The sequence below is a fragment of the Cricetulus griseus genome, chromosome 5 (genome assembly GCF_003668045.3).
Source record: "Cricetulus griseus strain 17A/GY chromosome 5, alternate assembly CriGri-PICRH-1.0, whole genome shotgun sequence".
NCBI classification, from domain to species: Eukaryota; Metazoa; Chordata; class Mammalia; order Rodentia; family Cricetidae; genus Cricetulus; species Cricetulus griseus.
In genome coordinates, this window is record NC_048598.1 from 28,290,519 (window position 1) to 28,314,689 (window position 24,171).

General features: G+C 40.6%; 1 protein-coding gene across 1 annotated transcript; it reads right to left on the reverse strand.

Annotated features, from left to right (window-relative positions):
• Positions 1-229: 229 nt before the first annotated feature.
• Sele (selectin E) lies at positions 230-6,288 on the reverse strand. The gene is given in 12 exon segments (XM_035445017.1): positions 230-287; positions 394-415; positions 1,166-1,276; positions 1,954-2,130; positions 2,224-2,426; positions 2,428-2,569; positions 3,009-3,197; positions 3,300-3,485; positions 4,142-4,315; positions 4,740-4,862; positions 5,348-5,731; positions 6,237-6,288. Coding segments are annotated over 12 exon segments (1,806 nt in total). The 5' UTR covers positions 6,274-6,288.
• Positions 6,289-24,171: the final 17,883 nt, after the last annotated feature.

A 24,171-nucleotide genomic window follows, 5' to 3' on the forward strand; every position in this document is an offset into this window, starting at 1 on the left:
TTAGCGATCTGATTGCTGACTGGGGCTAGCTTTCACCACCACCATTATCACCCACAAGTAAGACGACCGTCCTTCCTCAGAGAAACGAGACTTTCTATGAACTGTCATGAAGATGGGGATTTCCTCTCGACAGTGGCAGGTTTGAGGGTGTCAGGGAGAAACACTACTGGGAAAGGAGGTTTTCTTTCCTTCACAAGACCTGCCCAAGTCATACCTGATTGTTTTGAGCTTAAATGATGTGAGCAGGTGCTTGATAGTTGCCAAACGATTGAAGACTTTGGCAGCTGCTGCAGAAACATGAGAAAACTACATCAAGCACTGCTTTCCCACGTGCAGAGAAAAAAAAAAGTATGGAGTATTAAATGGCATGCTTTGTACAAGAATTCACCTTACCTTGCAGGAACAAATTTCTTTGCTGCAAGAGAAAGAAAATGATTAGTTTGGACTAATGAATTTTAAGAAAATTAAATTGATTTACTTGACTCATCTAGATTTGTATTCTCAGTACTACAGGACCCTGCAATAAACATTTGATGGCAACTAAAGTAAAATGCAGAGGATAAAACAGCCAAAGAACACAGCAGCTTCCTGACATCTGTCTGTTTCTTCTTCATGGATACAAAATCCATACTTTCACAGGAAATTTTCTAATGCCTAAATTTCAAATTTTAATTAAAAAATGTTTAAATAGTCAGAGACCAAAGGGACCATGGGTGTATTTCCTATTCCTTATGATATTTACATTCATAAATTTAGACTATTTCAAGCAATTCTCTGCTACTTGAAATCATTTCACCTATTCTCCCAAGAGAATCATGGTATAACTCCATAATTCTCATTGAGCAACTCAAAGGACAATGTTGAATTTGAAGTGAGTGGCGCCCCCTAGCTTTAAGCAGTATTAATACAGCCAACATAAGTTTCCTAAAACATTCAACATTGAGTTGAATAAAAAATCCGTATCATGAAACGTTTGCTTTATTACACTGGCATTTACTGGGGCTCTTTAATAAGACGTTCTACTTTCTATATTCTAGTGCAAAATTTCAAGAGACCATAGCTCATAAGTGAGAAATACACACACACACACACACACACACACACACACACACACACACACACACACTTTTCAAAATCATTTTTTTGAGTGGATGCCCGAATTTACCTTTCTTCCGAAAGTATCTCAGCAACAAGTAGAGAAATGAGGACGATGCTAGGAGTGAGGTTACTGCCATAGAAAGTGCAACTACCAGGGGCCGGTTGGGGCCTGTGGGGGCTGAGGAACAATTCAGAGGCAACAGCGTGAGCGACAATTGGCTTTTGAGTCTTTCTTCCCTGTCCGTTTGGCCTTTTCTCTACACATTCATTACTATCAGCAGAAGATCCACCAAGCAGTCAAGTGCATGAAGCAGAGACTTGGCAACTTGGCACTGAGGATTTAAACAATTCCTCTCAAACCAACATTGTGTCCTGGTGTTCCCAGGCAGAACACAGCCTTGTCAAGCTCTTTGACATTATCATATCACAGCTCGGTTAACACACTCTCTCTGTGTGTCTCTCTCTGTGTGTCTCTCTCTCTCTGTCTCTCTCTGTGTGTCTCTGTCTCTGTCTCTGTCTCTCTCTCTCTCTCCTTACTTCCTCCTTTAGTCTCTAGATCTCCCCCTCCCAATGATCAGAATCTCACTATGAGGGAGCAGGGAGAGGTCTAAAGGCCGTCAAGGGAAGGACAATGGAAATAAATCATAACAGGGGAGAGTACTGGAGAGGGATGTGACAGATAAGAACAAATATTCTGCTTGTCTCACTGGCTCGCATCATTTTCTGTTTTCTTTCTATCCATCCCTATAACCTCCCAATCTGATTTTGACATAAGGGACAGTTAGTTTCCTTCGCAATACAACACCCCTTCTGCAACCTACTCTCCCAGGCAACCACTGCCAATCAATGCATCACCTTCACACGTAGGCAGCATCCCAGACCAGTGTCCTGTGGCACCACACGTCAGAATTGCAGATCCATTCAGTGTCCATCCATCGGGACATGTAAATTCACATATGGTGCCAAAAACTGTTGCCCCGCTGCAGCTCATGTTCATCTTTCCTGGAACTTCAAGGGTTGAACACTGTACCACTGCAAATGACATATCCACGGTAGAAATCAGGAAAACCTTACCATAAAACAGCTAAGTTGATGTGCACCCTGAGAGTCTGAACTCAACAGTACCTTGGCAGGAGGGCACCTCCTGGGTCCACAGTCCCTGGGATGTGCATTCAAGTTGAGCCGATCCATGTAAATTAAAGCCCCTGTTGCATTGAAAGGCACATGAGGACTTGTAGGTGAATTTTCCAGTAGTAGCATGAGCACACTCCACGGTACCATTCTGGGGCTGAGGGACAGCATCACATTTCACAGCTGGAAGAGAGGGGCCATTCAGAGGTGTGAGCATTGGGCTATAATAGGTGTCTTAGGGTAACCAAGCCACAAAGATATTCAGTAGCTTCTCTCTCACAGTGAAATTCACAGTATGTCACATTCTTGCCCTTGCTATAAAGTGAATTAAATTTTATTGCTTTTATGTCTTTATCAAAAACAATCCTTGTAGGTGACAGACGTCAAGCTGGGAGCATTGTCATTGCTGCTAACTATGAAGTTTCAAAGTGTATGATAAAAGCGTGAGGTTCAAGCAGTGTTACATTTAAAAAATTAAATAGGATTTCTCTTACATTACTAATTCTTATTACTCTATTATGCCAATGCCAATAAATTAATACTATTAATTTGCCCTACTTTAGAAACAAACAAGAGAAAAACCATTTCCTTATGTTACTTGCATACAGTGCTGCTTCCTGGCCATGCATTCATTAAAAAAATAATCTCAAAGGGACTGGTGTTGCCCTCATAATTGGTATCTAAAGTTACAGGGGACACCTGATGTCACTGTCAGTGCACAAGACAAAAGATGACAGCTGTTTTAGAAATGAAAGCATTAGATACAGTTTCTTCCTCACCTTTGCACACTGGTATGTGTGGTGTCCACTGCCCTTCTGCACTGCATTCGACTTGGGCTGGCCCCTCCAACATGAAACCTTGCTTACAGGTGAGGTTGCAGCATGACTTAAAGGCAAATTCTCCAGATGTTGAGTTGCTGCATCTCACAGAGCCATGCCGAGGCCAAGGGATGGCATCACAGGTCACAACTGTAACACAAACACCCATTCAAATTGGTAAACCTGGGCTGCTGATTCCAAGCCTTAGTTGTGGAAGAGAATTCAATGAATCTCATCATGTATGAGCTCTACCTTTGCATGATGGCTTCTCATTGTCCCAAAAGCCAGATGAGGTACACTGTAGATTCTGAGCTCCAACTCGCCTGTACCCTTCGTCACAGTCAAATGTACAGGTCGTGTTCCATGGGAAGCTACCAGAATTTGAGGAACATTTCCTGACTCCATTGTCAGGATGTGTCAAAGCTTCACATTCAACCACTAAAGAGATGAAAGAGAAGAGTTTTACACACACACACACACAAAACAAAACAAAACAAAACAAAACAAAAAAACAGCCTCTAGATCAAGATTCATGACAGTGTAAAAGCGATATTAACATACAAAGGACCTGAGCAATGAATCTTTTTGATGGCTTCAGAGAACTATACAAAGAGATATTGAAGCCCCCTGATGAACATAGTGCTAAAGTTGGTCCCATTTTATGGGAGTGATGAACAGAAAAGTCCATGAGGAAGTCATGAGGCTGTTTACATGTGTCTCCACTAACTCTATGGCATCTTCCTTGACATGTCACCAGAACCTCAGAAAAACCCACAAAATAGCCAGGCCGTGGTGGCACACGCATTTAATCTCAGCACTCGGGAGGCAGAGGCAGGTGGATCTCTGTGAGTTTGAGACCAGCCTGGTCTCAAGAGCTAGTTCCAGGACAGCCTCCAAAGCCACAGAAAAACCCTGCCTCAAACCCCCTCCCCAAAGAAAAAAAGAAATACCCGCTATAAAAAGAATGAAAAAAATCTTATATTAAACCAAACAGGTACTGGCAACAACAAAAGAACTTAATTGGAAAAGTTATAAGATTGGTAAAACCTAAGGCAATGAGGAGGAGTGAGAAGGTTTGGTGTATTTTGAGTTACTATGGCAGGCTGGAGTAGGCACACTCCATTCTCCATAGGACATACACTGCATGGTGGTCTCTGTGCTGCTGGGCAGGTAGACCCTTTCACAGCTGAAAGAGCAGGAGGAATTAGAGCTGAAGAGGCCAACAGGACGGATGCAGTTCAGGCTTCCATGGTCAGGGTGTTTCTGTGCGTCTCAGGTCACAATTGAAAAAATAACCAAGCCATACTTCTGCTAATCTCTCATCTTGCATAAGAGAGAGGAACACTGAACACCATAATTATTGCTCATTGAATATTTCCTGTGGTCCAGGCTCTATGGAACCATTAGACTATAGAGTTATTTCTATTATTGTCTTCATACAGCTAGTTGTTGCATGAAGTTGTTTGGTTTAATACAACTGAAATAATCAGTCAGTCTGTAAGACTACTTTGTCAAAGTTACATAAGTCATAAGTAGTAAGTCTGGAGTTTGACCCAAGAGGCTCTGACTTAATAGTCTCAACTGCTATGGTGCTTTTACTCTGTGTGTTCAGACAGAGGAAACATGTGGCCCCAACTGACAAGCCATCTGGACCACGAGAGGGTGTTTACCATCTTTGGAGAAGGAACAAGTGAGGGCAAGACTTACCTTGCTCACAGTTGGGTCCAAGGAAGCCAGGGTGGCACTTGCAAGTGTAACTGTTGATGGTCTCTACACATTCACCATGACCACTGCAGGATGCAGGGGTACAGGAAGCTACAGAAAACACAACCCAGATGAGAACAATCAATTATTATAGTGCGTGGCACGAGGTTTTCTATTTGTTTTGTTTGTCTTTAGTCTATAATCTGTGTAATCCAAATAACATTTATGGCATTAATGCTCAAGAGTTTTACTGACACAGCTGATCCAAGTTCCAGGACATCAGTAGAATAGCTCTTCTTGGCACCAAACAAGAAAAATTAATTCATAACATCTCTGAAGATAGTTTCATGCCACAAACAACTAAAACATACATTGTATCTGAGTAGATATACTCTATATTTATAGAACTATATATGTATACACACACCCTTACATTCCTGCTTTTACTCACAAAAATCAGTAAATGTTGCAATATTTCGCAATCATCTCTTTAAAAACAGAAAATGTGCACAGCAGAGAGCAATTATTTTGCATAATCTAAGCATGCCAGGCTGCCTCCACACAGAACCAACCTTCCACCATCCAGAACCTCATACCTGTGTAGCACAGGGCCAGTTTCTTTTTGTCACATCTCTCGTCATTCCACATGCCTGGGTCTTTGCGCCTTTTGATGTAGATTTCTACACAGTCCTCATTTCTTTGCTTGTTGTTCGGTTCACCTGGTGCCCAATTCTTAGCCTCCTCAGTCAGAGGCTTTTGGGTTCCCACCCAGACCCATACGTTGTCGACTTTTCTGATTCCGATCCAGTAATAACTTGGTGAGTATTTCAGATTGGAGTTTAGGTAACTGATCTCTTCTCTGTTCTGAATTGCCACCAGATGTGTGTACCTCTGTTGACAATATGCACTGGCTTCATCATATGTCATGAGTTCGATGGAGGTGTTGTAATACCAAGCATTGCTCTCTCCAGTGAGAAGCACTGGGTTGGGTCAAGAAAGGAACAGCAAAGTTTAGTCCTACTTTATGTTGTCTTATTTTTGGCTTATAGGGGTCTTTGTTATGGCTCAAACTATTGCTTTTAAAAGTAAAAAGAACATCTGGAGGGTCTAACATTTCTATGGATCACTGTGTGACTGGCCACCCACTGGAGCTTTCTAAGAATCACAATGTGATACACCCACTTCACAGTACACTGGAAGTCAGAAAAAGAAAGCTTTGTTGGATGCTATGTTACACTTGTTTGAGCCCCATTTCAGGAACCAAATGAATGAGTCTTCAGATGAATAGGTCACTTAGGATCCATCCTTCCTGTGTAAGGAAACTAACTATTCCTACCAGAGGGCAGAACCCTACAGGGACAAGTCAACAGTCCTGCTAACCCCCCTACAAAGTTGAGAACAGCCCCATACAACAAAATACCCTATTTTCTTAAGACTCAGTAGGGTGAAGATAAGAGATCCAGGTCTCCGATGATGCCAGCTTACCAAAAGTGAGAGTGAAGAGAAACTGTGAGGCATTCATGACTCCGGCAGTTCCTCTCACCCAGAGATTGGACTGGAGATCCTCTTCTGAGGAGAGAAAGTGCAGAATTAGTCACAGAAGGAAATTCTAAGTGTGGGTTGCTCACACCCTTCTATCATAGCATTTAAGGCAACACCATGGGGTTTTAGGTAAGGATTCCTGTACCTCATTACTTATTTCAAAGACATTTACTGTGGTAAATAGAAACAACTTTAAGATTTTCATTATTTTAAACAAAGAGAAAAGGCAGGCTTTAATGACAATGCTCTAACAGCTTAGACAGATCTTTTTTATCAGAAGGCCTTTTGCATTTGTGCACACACATATAAATCTATGTTTTGGACCCAAGGCTCCCCTGGTTTGGAATCTGTACTTACTGTTTTGTGGAATGGTTGCTGGGGTGTTGGGTTCCTCAGGTGTATTGCCACTGCTTCCGTCTCGCCGTTCTTCTAGCAGTTTTGATGTGTAGTCAATCAAGGACCACTGAATATTGCTTCTTCTGGAGCCTCTTTATAGGGAGCTGGCTTCCTGTGAGTCATGGACATTATTATCAAAATCTGGCAAAGAGGAAATCCTCAACCACATCCAAAAAGTTTTCTGGGAATGTCCACCACTTTAAAAAACTCTTGTAGTGATGTCAGAAACTTTATCCCTTGGAGTTAATCCTTTTTCTAGGCTCTTATAGCTTGTTTGCAACTTTATTAAATATTATGCAAATGTGTGATCTTAATTCCTGTGTCATAAAGTCTAATTACTATTATCACACACATGTAGAAATTCATTTCATAAACATTAGCAAGCTCTAAATATATTATTAGTTATGATCTATCACTCTCAGTTTTCTCATGCACAGATATCATCAATGCATTAGCACCCACTTTCTTGTCGTTCACCTGCTAGCTTAGCCCGTCCTGACAGGCACCCTGGTGCAGTGGAGAGATTCATGAAGTGTATGCTATTCTCACATATGATTAAGTCACAAAAAAGCTTCCCTCATCTATTTAATAATGCCTTGTTTCTACAAAATAGGATTAAGTGGGACATAAAAATTTACCCCTTCTACCTTCCTGCCATCTTGCATTTTCTAGATATTGTCACTGTCTCAATCCTTCATTTCAGTTTATTTAGCTAAATATGGTTGTTATTGTTCAGCACATGTAGAAAGATAACCCCACATGCTACTTATTTAAAACTTAGGTAAGATTAAAGCTGTAAGTTGTGTTCATACATAATCTGTCTGTCTATCTATCTACATATAAATTACAAATATTTTTTAAAAGCATAATAAGTGTGACACATACCCAACACCCTGGCATTTGGGAGGCTGGAGGCCACCCTGTGTCCCAGCCTTGACTACAAGTGTAAGACACCATCTCAAAATGGAAAAAACATCGCCTGCATTGACTTTAATCTTAAAACACAATTTACCATACATGTTGATTAAGTACCTAACAATTTTTTTGCAAATTAGGCATAAACAGCCCTCAATCATACACTTGCATTTATGGATTTTTTCATAAGTAAGTTTCTAGTTTCAACATTGGTGATGCAGTGTCTGTAGGGATACAATCCTTACTTAATGAGCTAGACCCCAATTATATTCTCTAACATTCTGGGTGCTTCTATAGCTGGCTCTCTTCTGAACATGTTGCTGTGGTTGTATTGTATTGTATTTTAATTCCATCATTTGTGAAATGTGTACCCTATCCTTGTTTTATAGAAGAGAAAATTAAGGAACCAGGTTCTATCTATCTATCTATCTATCTATCTATCTATCTATCTATCTATCTACCTATCTATCTATCTATCATATGTATACATATCATCTATCATCTGTCTATCCATCTATCCTCTGTCTACCTATCATCTATCTATCTGTCTGGCTGTCTATCTTTCAAACCAGGTTTCATCTCACCTAACTGCATAGAGATACAACGTTGAAACCCAGGCAACCAATCTCTTGGGCCCTCTCCTTTGATTGCCCAGACCACAGTGGCACTTTTGGTTGTTTGCCCATGCTGAGGTCTCTGCTTTTCCTCACTCCCCAGTCTTTGCCTTCTTCCTGAAGCCCCTTGATTGCTGAAGCTTTCTGCCAAGGGGTGTGAGGCTGGGATCAGGTAGAAGACCCAGAACAGTAAATAATAGGGAAAGGAAGCCATGAGGACAGGCCCTGGATCCTCAGCAAATAAAAAGTAAGTAGGAAAAAAAAAGAGAACAGATAAGGCAACTGTGCCCTGCCTGGAAGGAGGTGCTGACTCTAAGAGATCCTGATCTGAGGCAAGCTTTCTCTGAGGCCAAAGGGCAAAATGTGTAGTCTTAATTTATACCAAAAGGACCTTAGGTAAAGAACTCAGTATAAGAAAGAAAGATAAGAGCAGTGGTAGAAGAGATTTGTAAATAAAGTAGGTTTCATATAAAGGAGATTTCATGTACATTGTTTCTAAAGAAACACACCAACATAATGGCAGGTGTGTTATTCCAAATCCACTCACCCTACCATCCGGCATTCTCCCAGGATATTTCCTATGTCTTGCCCCTGACTAGACCTGAAAATCCTGTGGGTGGGTCCTGGGAGCTGATGGAGTTGCTTTTCTTGCTCAGGTTGCTGGAGAAGCCATAAAAGGGATGTCCTGTGTGTGTGTGTGTGTGTGTGTGTGTGTGTGTGTGTGTGTGTGTGTGTGTGTGTGTGTTTTGGGGTGGGGTAGCCAGCCTTCTGTAGTTGCATCCTCTGATTCATCCCGCCGGCACTAATAATGGGCAATCACTTTTGCTGGGTTGTGGAAGGTGAGTGGAAAGGGAAACTAGATGAGGCTTAAATGGTTGGGGTTTGGGGTATTAATTCCCTTCACATACAACAAATTTCATGAGAAACAAGCTGCTTAGTGGTGCCTTGGTCTGTATTAAGTCTCCCAAGCTCTGAAGATGTACCCAGTGAGTTCTGAACTATTCAGTTTTCAACCTAGGCTGATACAGACCCTTGAGGATCTCAGCCCTGGGAGAAGGAATGCCCTCCATGAATGTGATCCATTAAATGAAAGAAGAGGAGAGGATGCAACTCGGGCGCCTTAGGCTGCCCACCAGGTACCAAGCATCCCTGCTTCATTAGCACTTTCTTCAAGTCCTTTGTCTTTCATCCACACCCTTAACATTGAGGATTTTAACACTTCAGTACTCCTGAGAGAATGAGGGTCTGCCAGAGGATGCAGGGCCACTGAGACAGGTGTTAGAACTCTAATCGAGACTGTCCGGTAGAGAAGGCAGGTTGTTGGGTAAAGTGGAAAGCAGCCCTGGCCATAACCAAGTGTGACAAAATAAACAGTCTCTATAGAAGTGTCAATTCCTGTTTCAACCGTCACTGCTGAGTGTAACTGGGAAGTACAGGCAGTGGCCTCCCCTCTTGACTCCTGGAGTGAAGCTCCCCATTCTCCTACTTCTGGAAAAGGCTTGTTTTACCTCTTATTTTTGGATTTTGAAAAGCCTCAGAACCTCCAAATTCCTACTCTGAGGACATCTAAATTATCATTATAGACATAGGTAGAGGAAGAAAGTCCCAATAAAGATCCAATCTTATAGTGTTTAAACACTTCTTTCCCACATCCAAATGATAAAACAGGGTGAGTATCAGTGTACTGCCATATCACACAGTGGCATTCCTTGTTTGATCGAAGGGTAAGTGCCTTTGATGTAAGAGGTCTGCTTACCTCTCAATCCATTTCCCAATAATTCACTTGGGATTTGTAGGCCACTCCAGACAGCCAGCTAGGGCCGGGGCAGTGCTGCCCTGGAAAATGTGGACAAGACTATATTGTGGAAAAGAGTCTCCTGAACATCTCAGTAAAGTGGGCCTTAGCTGGGTGTGGTGACACAAGGCTGGTAAGAGTAAGATTATGAGATTTCCCCCACACTCCACACACACACACACACACACACACACACACACACACACACACCTGGGTGTTATAGTAAATAGCTGTACAACTTGGAAAGGGTCGGCAAGAAGGATCAGGAGTTCAAGGCCAGCCACAGCTACATACTGAGTCTGAGAACAGCTTTGGTTACACAGGGGCTTGTCTTAAAACAAAGCAAAAACAAAACACCCACCAAAATCAAACAAGAGAAAGCACATCCTTAGGTATCAGAATTTTGACCCAACTGGAAAGCTGAAGTATAGAACAACTGGCTTTGTGACAGTGATGAGCAAATATAAAGGGAGCTTAGGCTGAGCTGCCATTTTGAATTCTTACACATGGGAAGTAGATGGCTTGTATATTACCAAGGAAGAAAGAAGTGTGTGTGTGTGTGTGTGTGTGTGTGTGTGTGTGTGTGTGTGTGTGTGTGTATGGTGTGTATGTGTGTATGTGCATTCATCTGCTTTATATTCCCCTGGCGTTCATAAGGACTCTACTTTCTAACCCCACTCCTAGAGCTTCCGAGATGATGAGAGACTTAACAGTCCTAACACGGCTTTGCTTCCTCCTTGGCATGGCTTTGTTTCTTGCTTGGCATGGCTTTGCTTCCTGTTTGGCAGCACCTTATCTCAGTGCTTCTGAACTTTCTGTTTGGGGATTTAAGGAATAACTAATGGGAATATCTTCTAAATGAGCCAGCTCTCATGAATTCCCCAAGCGGAAGAAGCAAGTGGGGGTGGTCTGGTTAATTAGTTGAACTTTTCCTGAGTGTAGCCAGACTGCCTGGTGACTGATGCTAGCAAGGGCAAGAGAATGTTCAAGATGGGAGAAAAGCCCTGGTCTGTTGGTCTGTTTTCTTTGGCCACTTGCGCAGCTTATTTTAAAAGTTGGACTTTTTCCCCCTCAGAAACTATTCTTGGGTTTGTTTTCAGTCCTTCCCAGTAGAAATCTCTCAGCCTGGTCATGTTTGAAAATATAACTTTGGCTTTTTTATTGTTCCCAGAAAGAAAATGTAGCAGTTCCAAATAGCATTAAATGATACCAAATGGCTAAGGGAAAGGGTCATTTTTCCTCTAAAGTAAAAATAGGTGATTTAAGAGAAGTAGGAAGACACCTGAAGTTCTCTTTACACCTGTATCAGCCACAGGAACCATAACTAATATGGTTCATTAAGCAAATACTCTCTATTTGGAAACAGTTGTATGTATTGCTAACAGTGAATATTTAAATAAAGCATTAATGAGTAACCACTATTGGCCACTACTTTACATACATTGCTTTATACTTATAACATGAAAAGAAGACATTAAACCCACATTACAGAAGACAAAACAGAGACCCAGAGAGGTTAAAAACTTAGCTGCTTTTGTTTTTGTTTCAGTTATTAACTGGCAGAACATGGGTTCAAATCTACATGTACATCACCCTAAAGCTCGTATCCTTTTGGTAATGTCATATTTGCTCAGAGTTTTCACCTGGAAAGTACACCTTTGTTTTCATACAAGTAAGTGGTCTAGCAGCTTACTCCCACCCTGGCTCTGTCGCCAGCATCTTAGGATTTTTCTGAATAGCCCAAAGTCATAATGTGGTGTAAATCACTTATTTGAGAGATGATTCCAAGAAACCATATAGGGCAGGAAAGAAGTGAGACAGGAAGGAAAGAATCTAACATGAAGGTTTATTAATAAAGGATTTACCACTGGGGACAGCCAGGGCTCAGTTGTACTAGAAAACTATGAAACAAGACATAAATCCTCATAATGTGTATCGTTCATCAACTACTGGTTGAAAGACAATCCTGGGAAGGCATGATTAACAGTCCTGCATTTCCACGTGGGTGTCTGTGGCCAGAGAAAGTCATCCACAATAAATTGCAGGTACTTGGGCTTCAGTCTGACATGATTTGTATGCTCTACTGGGATACTGTGGCTTACTCAATTCCTTTTTAATTTTTTCTTATGATTTCTTTAGTTGTGTGGGGGGGACCTCATGCACACATGAATGTGCACATGCTACAGCACAGGTGTGGAGAGCATAGAGAGGAGAGCCTGAGAGAGTTATTTCTCTCCTTGCACCCTGTGGGTCTTGGGAATCAAACCCAGGTGATCAGGCTTGGCAGCAAGGACTTTTGCCCTCTGGGCTAGCTTGCCAGTCTAGCTTTTAAATTTTCTATCATTATCTTAATAATTTATTACCAACTTTATTGGTGAAAACAGCCCACATTTACTATGAATAGGTTGGGTTTTCCTCCCCTGGGCTTATGTTGCCAACATCATGGTGTCAGCCAACTGGGCTCTTATTGGAAGCCTCAGAAATTAATCTACTTCTGAGCTCATTCAAATTGTAGGTGGAATGGAGATCCGTATGGACTTGAGACCAAGGTTCTTATGACTTGCTGGCTGTTCTCCAGAAGCTAAGAACAAGCTACACTGCCTGGTTCTGGCTCATGCCTCCTTCACCTTCTGTCCTAGTTTACTTCTGTTGTTGTGATAAAATGCACTAAGAAAAAGCAACTAAAGGGGGCTGGAGAGATGGCTCTGGGGTTAAGAGCACTGGCTGCTCTCTTCCATAGGGCCAGGGTTCAATTCCTGGCAAGGCTGTCTGTAACTCCAGTTCCAGGGGACCTGACACTCTCACACAGGCATACATGCAGCAAAACACCAATGAACATAAAAATAAATAAATCTCTAAAAAGAAAAAAGCTACTGAGATGAGAAGGGGACCATTTCAGCTCACAGCTCTAGGTCATAGTTCATCATTGTGGAGAAGAAGAGGTGGGAGCTTGTGGCAGCTATTCTCACTGCATCCAGTCAAGAGCAGAGAGAGAATGAGCAAATGGATGCTTACTGAGAAGCTTCCTGTCTCTACTTTTACACAGTCAAGGACCCAAACCCATGAAATGCTACCCACATTCAGAGCTGTTCTTCCCACTTCAATGGCCATGGTTAAGGAAATCTTCCACAAGCATGTCCATAAGTCAAACCTTATCTAGACAATGCCTCTTTGGGACCCTCTTCCCAGTGATATTACGAAATGGAAAGTTGGCAAAAACTAGCCTTCATGCTTCCCAAAACAGTAACGTATGATCAAATCCCTGGAAGGGTGTTAACATTCTGAGAATAGCAAATGGGGCCTTTCTACAAGCACCAAGTTCTAACTGTCACATCTAAATTGGACAATGCTAACAGAAATGTAGGAAAACATTCAAATTGAAAAATGGGCATTGTGCCTGGTATGGAATCTCCAATTGCACCAGTCACCCTGGCACCACCTGCAAGTGTGGTGTCCTGTCTGCAGACAAAGCCACCTATCTGTGCTGTCAGCTGTGTCTGTAAACATCTTCACCAGTGGACCAGGTTGAAAGCTAGTGTATGCTGGAGCACCTTGAGTGTATTCAGATACAGATATATGCACACATTATCCAGAGGGGATCATGGAGATATTGGGCTGACATTCCAAACAGAATTTCCTTGTTCTCTGGGTGTCAACACTTGACTTTTAATGTTCCGAGGTTCCTTTGTGTTGCTGAATATGTCGATTTTGGAGAATAAACAGAGTTATGTCTCCGGAGATCCCTCCCTAGGGAACGTTACAGGAATACAGATGGCAATGTCACTAAGCCAGCAAGCCCTTGGGCTCTGCTCCTAGCTGATAGCAAGAGATGAATAATACCTTTTAAGAAGTTCCGCTTTATCGTCTTATCTCATTAAAGGATACCTCCGGTCAGTCTGGCTGGGGGTAATAGGCCTGGGAGAGTCTTTATCTATGATTTGAACAAGTGAGATGTTTCCTTTAATTAATGAATCTTGACAGACTCTGAGAAATGAGATATTTTCTCAGACATGTCCGTGCAACCATGCCTGCCGTGAGATAGCTTTAGAGAAGTCAGGCCCCCTCAGAGCGCTTGTGAAGGAGAAACTCAGTCACATGAAAATGCCCAGAAGATCAAATCCTAAGTAAGTTTTGCTGGATTTTTCTTGTCTAATACACTAAAATTTCCACTTAGCCAAATTGTCAATACTCACTATAGGATAGATGGAAAATCTGCTTACAGTGGCACCTACATCCATCAATCCAGCAGAACATTCTGGATATTGCCACAAGCTGGCCATGTAACCCTGAGCAAGACTTTAAATCTCTCGGAACCTCAGGTTCTTACTGTGTATTCAGATATGACATCTATAAAAACAGGAGGATTTTTTTTACATCATAGTAATTAAGAACAAATATAAATCTGAGTGTATACCTGTAATCCTAACACATGGAGGGCTCAGACAGGAGGATTACCACGAATTTGAGGCCAGGAGGGGTTACATAGTGGATGCCAGACCAGCATGGGCTACCGAATGGGACTGTTTCAAAAAGAAAATAAAGATAAATAAAAACAAGGAGAGATGATGATGATGATGATGTATAAAACACCCGACACACACTGTCACCTGATAGCCTTGACAGGGAGTCCAGCCTTATGCAGTTCAGAGAGACTGGCAATGAGACCCGGAGTTGGCAAGAAAAACACACAGACTTCTGAGGGATAAAAGCTTCTTTTTCATTTTATCATTCTTTCTGTTGCTTGTTCTACTCTATTGGGTTCTGTTCTTCCACTCCAAAGTTTCCCTTCTTGAGTCTTCCTTGATGACTTCTTTCTCACTGCCTCCTGATGTCTTCCTGATAACTTCTTTATTTTTTTCTCTTACAACTTATATATCCCAGTAGAATCTTTCAAGCAATATAAAAATTGCAGTGTGGTTACATTAAATTGTTAAGTGCATGGTTGTAATGAATACAAATAAAAAAAGCAACATGTTCCTTAGTTTCTTATTTCCATTACATGATTCAACATTATACATATTATTAGTGAAAAACAAATTATCCCCAAGAACCCACACACAGTCAAACATTTATCTTTTAGGCTTTTTATAGATCAGGGCCTTTTAGTCATAATCAATTACATAAGCAGTAGTTTGTATAATTCCCAGAAAAATAGGTTACTAGTTTCACGTTTCATATTTTAGAGCCCTCTCCAAATAGCTTATCTAAACATCTAATTCTCATTTTCTATTTACATGCAGTCAATTGTTTAAAGCTCTGTTTTAGTTACGATGCACACTGAAACCCATGAACACATCTCCCAACATCAAAAAGAACTTGATCTAACTCCTGGGATTCAATTGTTTTCCTTAATGATACCTAAACCATAGTCTATACAGTTCCAGAAGAGAAACTCACAAGTTCTAGCTGTGTGACACTTCCTTGGTCCTGCTTTCTACCCGTTGCAGGCCCTGCTTTATAAGGGGTGAGGATAAAACTATATCCTGCCTTTACCTATATCAATTTTCCCATTAAACTAAACTCTATCATAATCCCTTAATATATTTGTTAAAAACTCTTAAACATCAAAATTCTATTTAAACTAACACTATTGTTATATAAAGTCATTAATTAAACAGTTCAGCTTAAGAGGAAATCATCTTCATAATAGTCCACAGGCAAAAATACCCAGTAGAATGGGGTATTTCCATGAGATAATCACACTACATTGAAGGCAATGGGGATCTTCCCACAACTATTCACACCATACCAGATACCAGGGGGAAAAGACAGTGGCAAACATGTAAAGGCACAGCAATAGCAAGAGACGTTCCGGAGCGAAGTCCTCATGGTCTTGCCTATCCAAGATTCACCCATCAGAGCCTTGCATTCTGGTAGGTTGAACTCCTGAAGCTCAAATGCCACCTGCTGTTCCTGTGACATGGCCACTAGCAGCATGTGAAGATAGGAATGCTCATTTTAGACTTAGAAACCAGGAGACCATCAGCCAGAGCTAGCTATTTCAAAAAGCAACTGGAAATTGTCCTCGGTCCTAAAGAAAGATCTATTAGTCTGGGTTGCTGGGAGATTTCTAGGCATGTTGCAGACCTCACTATTTGAAAAAAAGTGTAATGGAAAGAGTACTGGGAAAGAACCAGGTAATAGAGGAGAGGTTTGTAGTAGAGCAAGGTTCTAGAGGCTCTGGAGGGGGTGGGTTGAATTATAAAGGTAAAGTAGAGGGATCTTTTCCTTCCTGTGAAATGGCCACCAAGACTTGCTTTTCAGAGTCCCCACTCGAATGACTGCATAGAAATGGTTAATAAAATATGTTCCCTATAACACTATACAGAGACGCCCAGAGAAGAAAAACACCACAACCAAATGAATTTTAAAATAGCATATAATATAGTCCCCTTCTAAGAGAGTCTAAAGGAGTCTTAGCACATTTTGTATTCTGATTCTACAGAGAAAGTTGTTTCACGTCTAACAGTATTTTTACAGCATACCTGGCACTGATAGTTGGTACCAAATTGGTTGGACTTGAGAAAAACCCTTGAAGAATAGTAAAGTATTTGTCTAGGTGTGTCTGTGGGGGCATTTTCATAAATAGTTGACATACGGAACAGCAAGTGAGGAGGAGAGACCCACCGTCCAACAGGCGGAGGGCCCAGATGGGATGGCAGCTAAAGGAGAAGGAAACTAATTTGCAAGGAGCTTGTGAAAGTTCCATTCCTGCCAAGGGAGCACGTCTGTTGCTGATGCCTTTGCCTGAGGATATCAGCCTCCAGCTTCTTCTGTCTTTTAACATGGAGTCACACTGGTGTATCTCCAAGGAGCTCTGGACCTTTAGACTCAAACTGGGGCTACTCCACTGACCACCTATTCCCTCAGCCTTCTATCTGCTTGAATTAAGAAGTCATCCTGTGCTCTGGCTTTCCAGCAAACAGATGGTCACTATCAGACTATCTATCCTCTAGTAATATATGTCAATCAAATGACTAAAACGTTTATAATCATATGTAGTTCTTTTTATTGTTTTTCTTCCTGAGAGAACCCTAATACACTATACAGACAATTTTCCATCAGGGTTATTCTCTAATATGCCACCAATGGTATAAAAATATATGCATTGGGTTATTCATTATGCTATAATTTTAGTATCAAAGTATTGAGAACAATCTAGTATGAATATATAACACTTCCTTCTTTTCATAAATTATATATGTTATATATGTAATTAAGAGAAACATCCTTAGAGAAAATGGCTCCCTCACTAGCTGGGAAATTTCCAGCAATATATATTCACCTTTCTGTGTGTTAAGTACACAGTTCAAATCCCAACATCATGTTTCTGTGAGCACTGATTCTCCTCCAAAGAAAAAAGCACTGTTGTTAAAAATACACAAAACATTTTGTTCAGAATATGATTCATTTCTACTTACACAAGCAGAAATGGATGTTGTTTTCTTGCTATTTTCCTCCTATCTTGCAATCTTTATGCTGGCTTGGCCACTCATCTTCCCCTTTGCAAATACCATGTAAAAGTTCAAGGTAAGAAAAACTTGTTTGCAACATCTGTTTTTCTGACTAACGGGATGTTAAAGGACATTTGCCTAAACTTCTTGCAAAGTCCAACATGATAGGATGTGAATTTTTCATAGATAATTGGTTTTAGTCTTTTAGATAGGCAGCAAAACTTTCCTATCTTTGGACAACTTGATTCCAGTTAAGTAGCTTTTCTCAAAATGTGAACACAAAAGTTCCAAGGTTAACTTTTAGTCTGGGATGTATCTGGTGTGTGTGTGTGTGTGTGTGTGTGTGTGTGTGTGTGTGTGTGTGTGTGTGTGTATGTGTGTGTGTGTGTGTGTATAAAATAGAGCACATAGGAGGGCAAAGTATTTAAAGTGAAAATGTCTTTAAATGCTGGGAAACACACTTTTTGGTGGGAGGCTGAGAAGTCATCAAACATCACCGATTTTTTCATTTCTTTCTGTGGTTGTGATTAAAAACACTCTGATGAAAAGCAATTTAAATGAGAAAGACATTTATTCCAGCTTATGGGTTACAGTCCATCACTGAGGGAAGCCAGGACAGGAACTTGAAGCAGAAACCATGGAGGAACACCACCTGTTGGCTATTTCTGGCTCATACTAGCTTATTTCCTTATATAGCCCAGGACTACCTTCTAGGGAATGGTACCACCCACTGTGGCCTAGGCCCCACTACATAAGTTAAAAGTAAAAATGATTCTTCACAGCCATACCTGATGAAGATAATTAATCAACTGAGACTCTCTCCCACCCGCCAGTCGGTTCTAATCTGTGTCATATTGACAGCTAACTCTAACTCGAACAACTGGGGCAGCTGTAACAGTAACATCCCCCTAAGGGGAACTTGGCAATGATTAACAAAATACTATACATGTTTAACGTTTGACCAATCAATTCCACTTCTAGGAATCTGTAATGAAGATGTACTCCAAGCATAAATGTACCAAGGTATTTTTTATGGTTTCATTTTAATAGCAAAATATTGAGAATATAAATGGACAAAATGGAAGAGTTATTGAATGTAGTGTAGTAGTACATCCATAGGATGGGGTACTGTTTGGTTCCATTGTCGGTTATAAACAAATCAAGTAACCAAAGAATGTATTGCATAGTAACTTTAATATATGAGAGGGGAACTAAGTTAAATAAATATAAAACTACTTGCTTTCATAAAAAATAAGTGTGGGAAAGATAAATCAGAAAAGAAAAAGGGCAACCATGAACGTTGAGTGCAAACAAATAACTGGCTGTAAATTTAGGAAAGAAAATTAAACTCAAATGTCAGTTGAAAACAGTTTCTTGACAGTATTTAAATTCTAAGAAAAATAATTTTCAAAACACCTTAAACTTGGGCTCGTGGTATTTGGGAAGTACCATCAATTATACGCTACTTTGGGGATAAATTTTGTATACTATATGATCAAGTAAATGACAACACTGGAGTTGTTTGGAAACAATATCACTGTGGGAGAAGAAAATATAAACACATACTTAATAAATGTGTAAAGTAACACATAAACTCATTATGTATGTACACACACACACACACCACTGAAATGGTCTCACTTCAACGATATTCTGGCATAAGTGAGTTTTTGCCCAGAATTTAGTTTACAATTGCTGACATCTACTAACAGGGCCACAGGCTTCCTGGAAAAACTACTGATTCCAGGTCTTGAGCAGGAGAGGTCAGTAAGCCTGGGCCAGAAGCAAGGAAGTGCTCACAGACCTACAGAATTATAATAAGCAGATACATGAAGCCACCTGAAGTGATCCACATGACCATATAGAAATCATTTGAGAATTAAAAGGAATGTTAAAACTAATAGATGATGAAAGAATGAAATACATGTTTACAGATAAAGGCTAAAAAGATACTAGCTTTTCTGAAGACTATCAAATAGTAAACAGAGGAGAAACTCATCTTTAAAAGACCTTTGTAATCATCAATTCAAGACAATCTGATTAATGGCTGTATTACCATTGCATAAAGATGGTTGAGGAGGGGAGTAGTCATAGTCTTAAGGAATCATCCTGCTCATTGTTGGTTACAGAGGGAAAAGGTCCCTTTCATAATGGAGAAAGATAGCCAGTGACCAAACTACCGGTCACCAGTAATGGGTCACACTGAATCATGTGTTGAAGGATGGGACATCAACATTTCATTTTGTTTGCTACAAAGCCCCCAGGATGATGGCCAGCTTTGTTGCAAGCCAGAGTGGTTGGTTTTGCTTCCTTGTGAAGATCTTAGGTTTCTTATTTTCTTGACAGTTCAATAATTCATTTTAAGTAGATAATTTTTATGTTTTATTCAAATATTTGGTTATTTTAGCTTAGAGAGTCTTCTGATGTTTCTAACTCACTGAATTGTCAGAAATGAAACAACAGCATGTATTCTTTTGAACGCGTCTGACTCTACGCTCACTGGGCTTCATAGAGTCCTTTTGCCTAATAATGTGGTGCCATGTAGCAAGGACAATAAACATGTTTATAGCCTTTTTATTCAATAATGTGTCTCTTGGGGATTTTTTCTGAGGAAATAATTTACTAGTCACAAAATACTATTAGTACAGAGCATGATTTGACTTGGACAACCAAACAGTGGAAACAACCTAAGGGCCCATTGGGGAAATCATTTACTATGCAATCACTAAATTACTCATTATGAACATGATGAAAACAGAAGATGGCTATGATGTTAAATTGTAAAAGCTGATCACAAAATTTATACGCACCCCAAATATAACTGCTAGGGATAGAAACATAAGATGAGGCACACAATAGTTGTGCTAGATTGGAGAATTGGGGTTCCTTTTTTTAACTGAGTGAATTTTGTAACATTTTGATACATTATTTCAATTCTAAATACTAAAGTCTCCTCCCTTACCTTTATCACTTGAAGGGAAAGAGGTTTGTGTTACACCATTCTGTTTGTTGTAGTTTCTACCATTTCCTCGTGTGTATAACGAACATTTTTATTCTATTCCCAATGAGATAGTGTTAATTTTTTTTAATTGGCTGGACATCACAGAGGTAATCCCAGCACTTTAACAGACTGAGTTGAGGATCTCAACCTTCCTAATGTTGTGGCCTTTTTTTTTTCTTTTTTTTTTCTTTTTTTTCTTTTTTTTCGGGGGGAGGGTTCGAGACAGGGTTTCTCTGTGGTTTTGGAGGCTGTCCTGGAACTAGCTCTTGTAGACCAGGCTGGTCTTGAACTCACAGAGATCTGCCTGCCTCTGCCTCCGGAGTGCTGGGATTAAAGGTGTTCGCCACCAACGCCCGGCATGCTGTGGCCTTTTAATATAGCTCCTCATATTGTGGTGACACCTCCAACCATAAAATTATTTCATTGCTACTCCATAACTGTAACTTAGCTACTGTTAAGAAATGCAATATAAATATCGGATATGCAGGACGTCTGATCTGTGTATGGGGTCGAGACCCACAGGTTAAGACCCACTGGAAGATCACCAGCTTGGGGCTAATCTGGGCTGCATAGTAGATCCTGCCTCAAAAGCAAATAATAAAGTTTGTTTAGCTTTTGACATACATACATACATACATGCAAGCTTCTTATAGTTGAAGGGGACATAAAGTGACCTGGGGAAGTATTAGTAAGGACAGAAAATGACACATTATTTTCACTTCTTTTTTTTTAATGTATGCATGGTGTGCATGTCTGTGTGTGTATGGGTGCAAGTGTGTGTGTGTGTGTGTGTGTGTGTGTGTGTGTGTGTGTGTGTGTTTGTATGTGTGTGTAGGTGCATGTGCTCAGGTGTGCACACACACACTTGAATGCCAGAGGTTGATATTGCCTATCTTCTTTGATAGCTCTCCACCTGAGGCTGGGTATACCCACAGCTGGAGTTGCTGAGATTTCAGACTCCAGTCATTACGCTTACAGACAAAGCCCTTAATCTATTGAACCATGTCCTCATCACAAACATTTAACTTTCACAGAATTCTCCAGCTAGTAAGTCGGTTCCACAGATTTATTGTCTACTACCAGTGTTGAAATACAGATGTGGGGATATGTCTATTAGAACAGAATGGTCTAAATGATGAGATGATGGGTTGTGTTTCTGGGCTTAAAAATTGCTATAAGATAGTCTGGTAGAAACTTGTTGATAGCTAAAAGGATTTCTCACTAACTCAGAAATTACATTTCATTCTTTAGAAGTACCTGTAAGGTTATAAATTAAAAGTTGTTCATTGACATATTGTTTGGGATAAAAACAGAAAAATTAAGAAGCACCTAAATAACACTTGCTGGAAAATATTATTAGTATATTTGAACACCCTAAATGGTGATGCTGCAGGGGAGGTTATGTAGCCTTTAAATGGGTTCTCTGTTTTTGTTTGTTTTTCTTTTTTCAAGACAGGGTTTCTCTATGTAACAGCTCTGGGTGTCCTGGAACTCGCTCTGTAGACCAGGCTGGGCTTGAACTCACAGAGATCCTCCTGCCTCTGCCTCCTGAGTGCTGGGATTAAAGTGTGCACCACCACTACTCAGCTACACTTGTTATCTTTAAATGATTTTTCATACTATTGCTTACACATCGTGGAAGGGGCTATATACATATATTTAGTCTGAAGTCTTGGTCAATCTACTCTTTGATTTGAAACAAATGTGTATAGTTTATGCCAGTAAATGCATTTCTTTACAGAAAAACATCAGAATCGTATGTATGCTTTATGATGTGTGTATGCATGCATACAATAAAACAAAATCTACAAGGCAAAAGAGGAAATAAACTTTAATGGCCAATGGGTACAGAAGACTTCATGGAAAGAAAACTATGGACTGAAAGGCACATAACTTAATAGAGGTGAAACACATGCATTCCAAATGCAGAAAATACAAAATATGGTCAGTAAGGGGGCAAAACATCTCTTCACAATTACCTCCACATTGTATGTCCCACGTGTCTATGAAAGGTTTCTTTTCCATTTCACTCAGTGTTTCTCCTCTCCGTGCTGGATGATTTCTTGTTGAACTAACTTTGAATTTATTGACTTTATTATGTCTATCCAGTGACTTGATCCAGTCATTAGCATAGTCTGAATTCTAACTTTCGGTCTTCTCTCAAGTAAAACTCTATGAAACACCAAACAAAACCCAGGACATATTTGTCTCCATGGTGCTATGTCCTTCTTCCAAGGATGGACATTGCTCCATCACCTGTTGTTTGAAGATTTTCTTCTGGGTCCAGAGTTTGCAGTTGTTTGTTTGGAGAGTTGGTCTTGGGACTGTTCCTTCAAAAGTGGAACCAGAATCCCTAAGCACAGCTAACCTTTGATGGTATTCTTTGGAAAAAACCGTCAGCTAACTTTGTACTTCCATATTTCCTGTTTGGGTTAGTTAGTGCCCTGTTGTCATACTGTTAGATAGCCTGTAGACGAGTCTGAAGAGCATTTTCTTAACTAATAGTTTGTGTGAGCAGGCCCAGCCCACAGCAGGGCAGTGCCACCCCCAGGAATGTGGTTCTAAGTTGTATATGAAAGCTGTCTGAGTAAGCCATGGGGAGAAAGTCAGTAAGAAGTACTCCTTCATGGCTTTAGTTCCTGCCTCCAGGTGGCTGCCTCCATTTGAGTTCCTGCCCTGACTTCCTTCTATGATGGACAGTGAATAAACTGAACTAAAACCTTTCCTCTCCTCATTGCTTCTGGCCCTAGTGTTTTATCATAACAATAGAAACCCTATCTATGACAATCACTTAACAAAATCCCATCATCAAATGTTCCATGGCTTATTTATTTATTAATCTACTAAAGGGAAGTCTGGTTGCTTTTGAACTCATGCAATCATGTACAAAGCTGCTGTCAGCACCTGTGTGTGAGTTTTTGCATTAACACATTTCTCCTTTTGTTGCAGGGTCCCATCGGATGTCCTTTGGGGGTGTGATACCAATGACACAGGCACTGGGAACAAGTTGAAACAAGCTCACTTTGTTTCAGGAAGGGTACGTCTTACATACCTCCCACCCTACCCCAGGGGGTAGATCCACTGAGCTGGCATCTGCTGAGGTGATGTGGTAGCTGTCCATTGGTCCACATCATCTCTCATCAAACTCGGCTGCTGTTTTCAAGGTCCTGTGGCAAACCCAGGCTGGCTGTCAGGAAAATATCTACTGTGCAAGCTTTTATATCTGTCTAGGCCAGCTGTTGGGCCCATTGAGGCTTAGTTATCCCACACGCCTTTGTGGGTAAACATCAAGGAGCTGGATCATTAAACAAGAGTGTGTGTTCTTTTACAAGGAACTGCCAAACTATCTCTCTAAATAATCTTACCGTTTTGAATTCTCACCAGGGACAAATGGGTGTTCCTCTTCCTCCTTATCTTTCTTAGTATTTGGTGTCCTTTAGTGTTTTGAGCATTGGCAGTTTGTTCTAACATCTCCAAGATTTTCTTTTTCAAGAGAGAGAGAGAGAGAGAGAGAGAGAGAGAGAGAGAGAGAGCGAGAGAGAGAGAGAGCTGTCTTCTGTTTATTACTTATCTATTAGTGAAGTGCCCTGGCCACAGTATGGAATTTTTAACTCTGATCTTCCTGCCTAGGTTCCAGCACTAACTCTGCTTCCTGGTCTACTGAGAAAAAAATCAGGCAGTCAGGTCAAGCTCCTTCCATCAT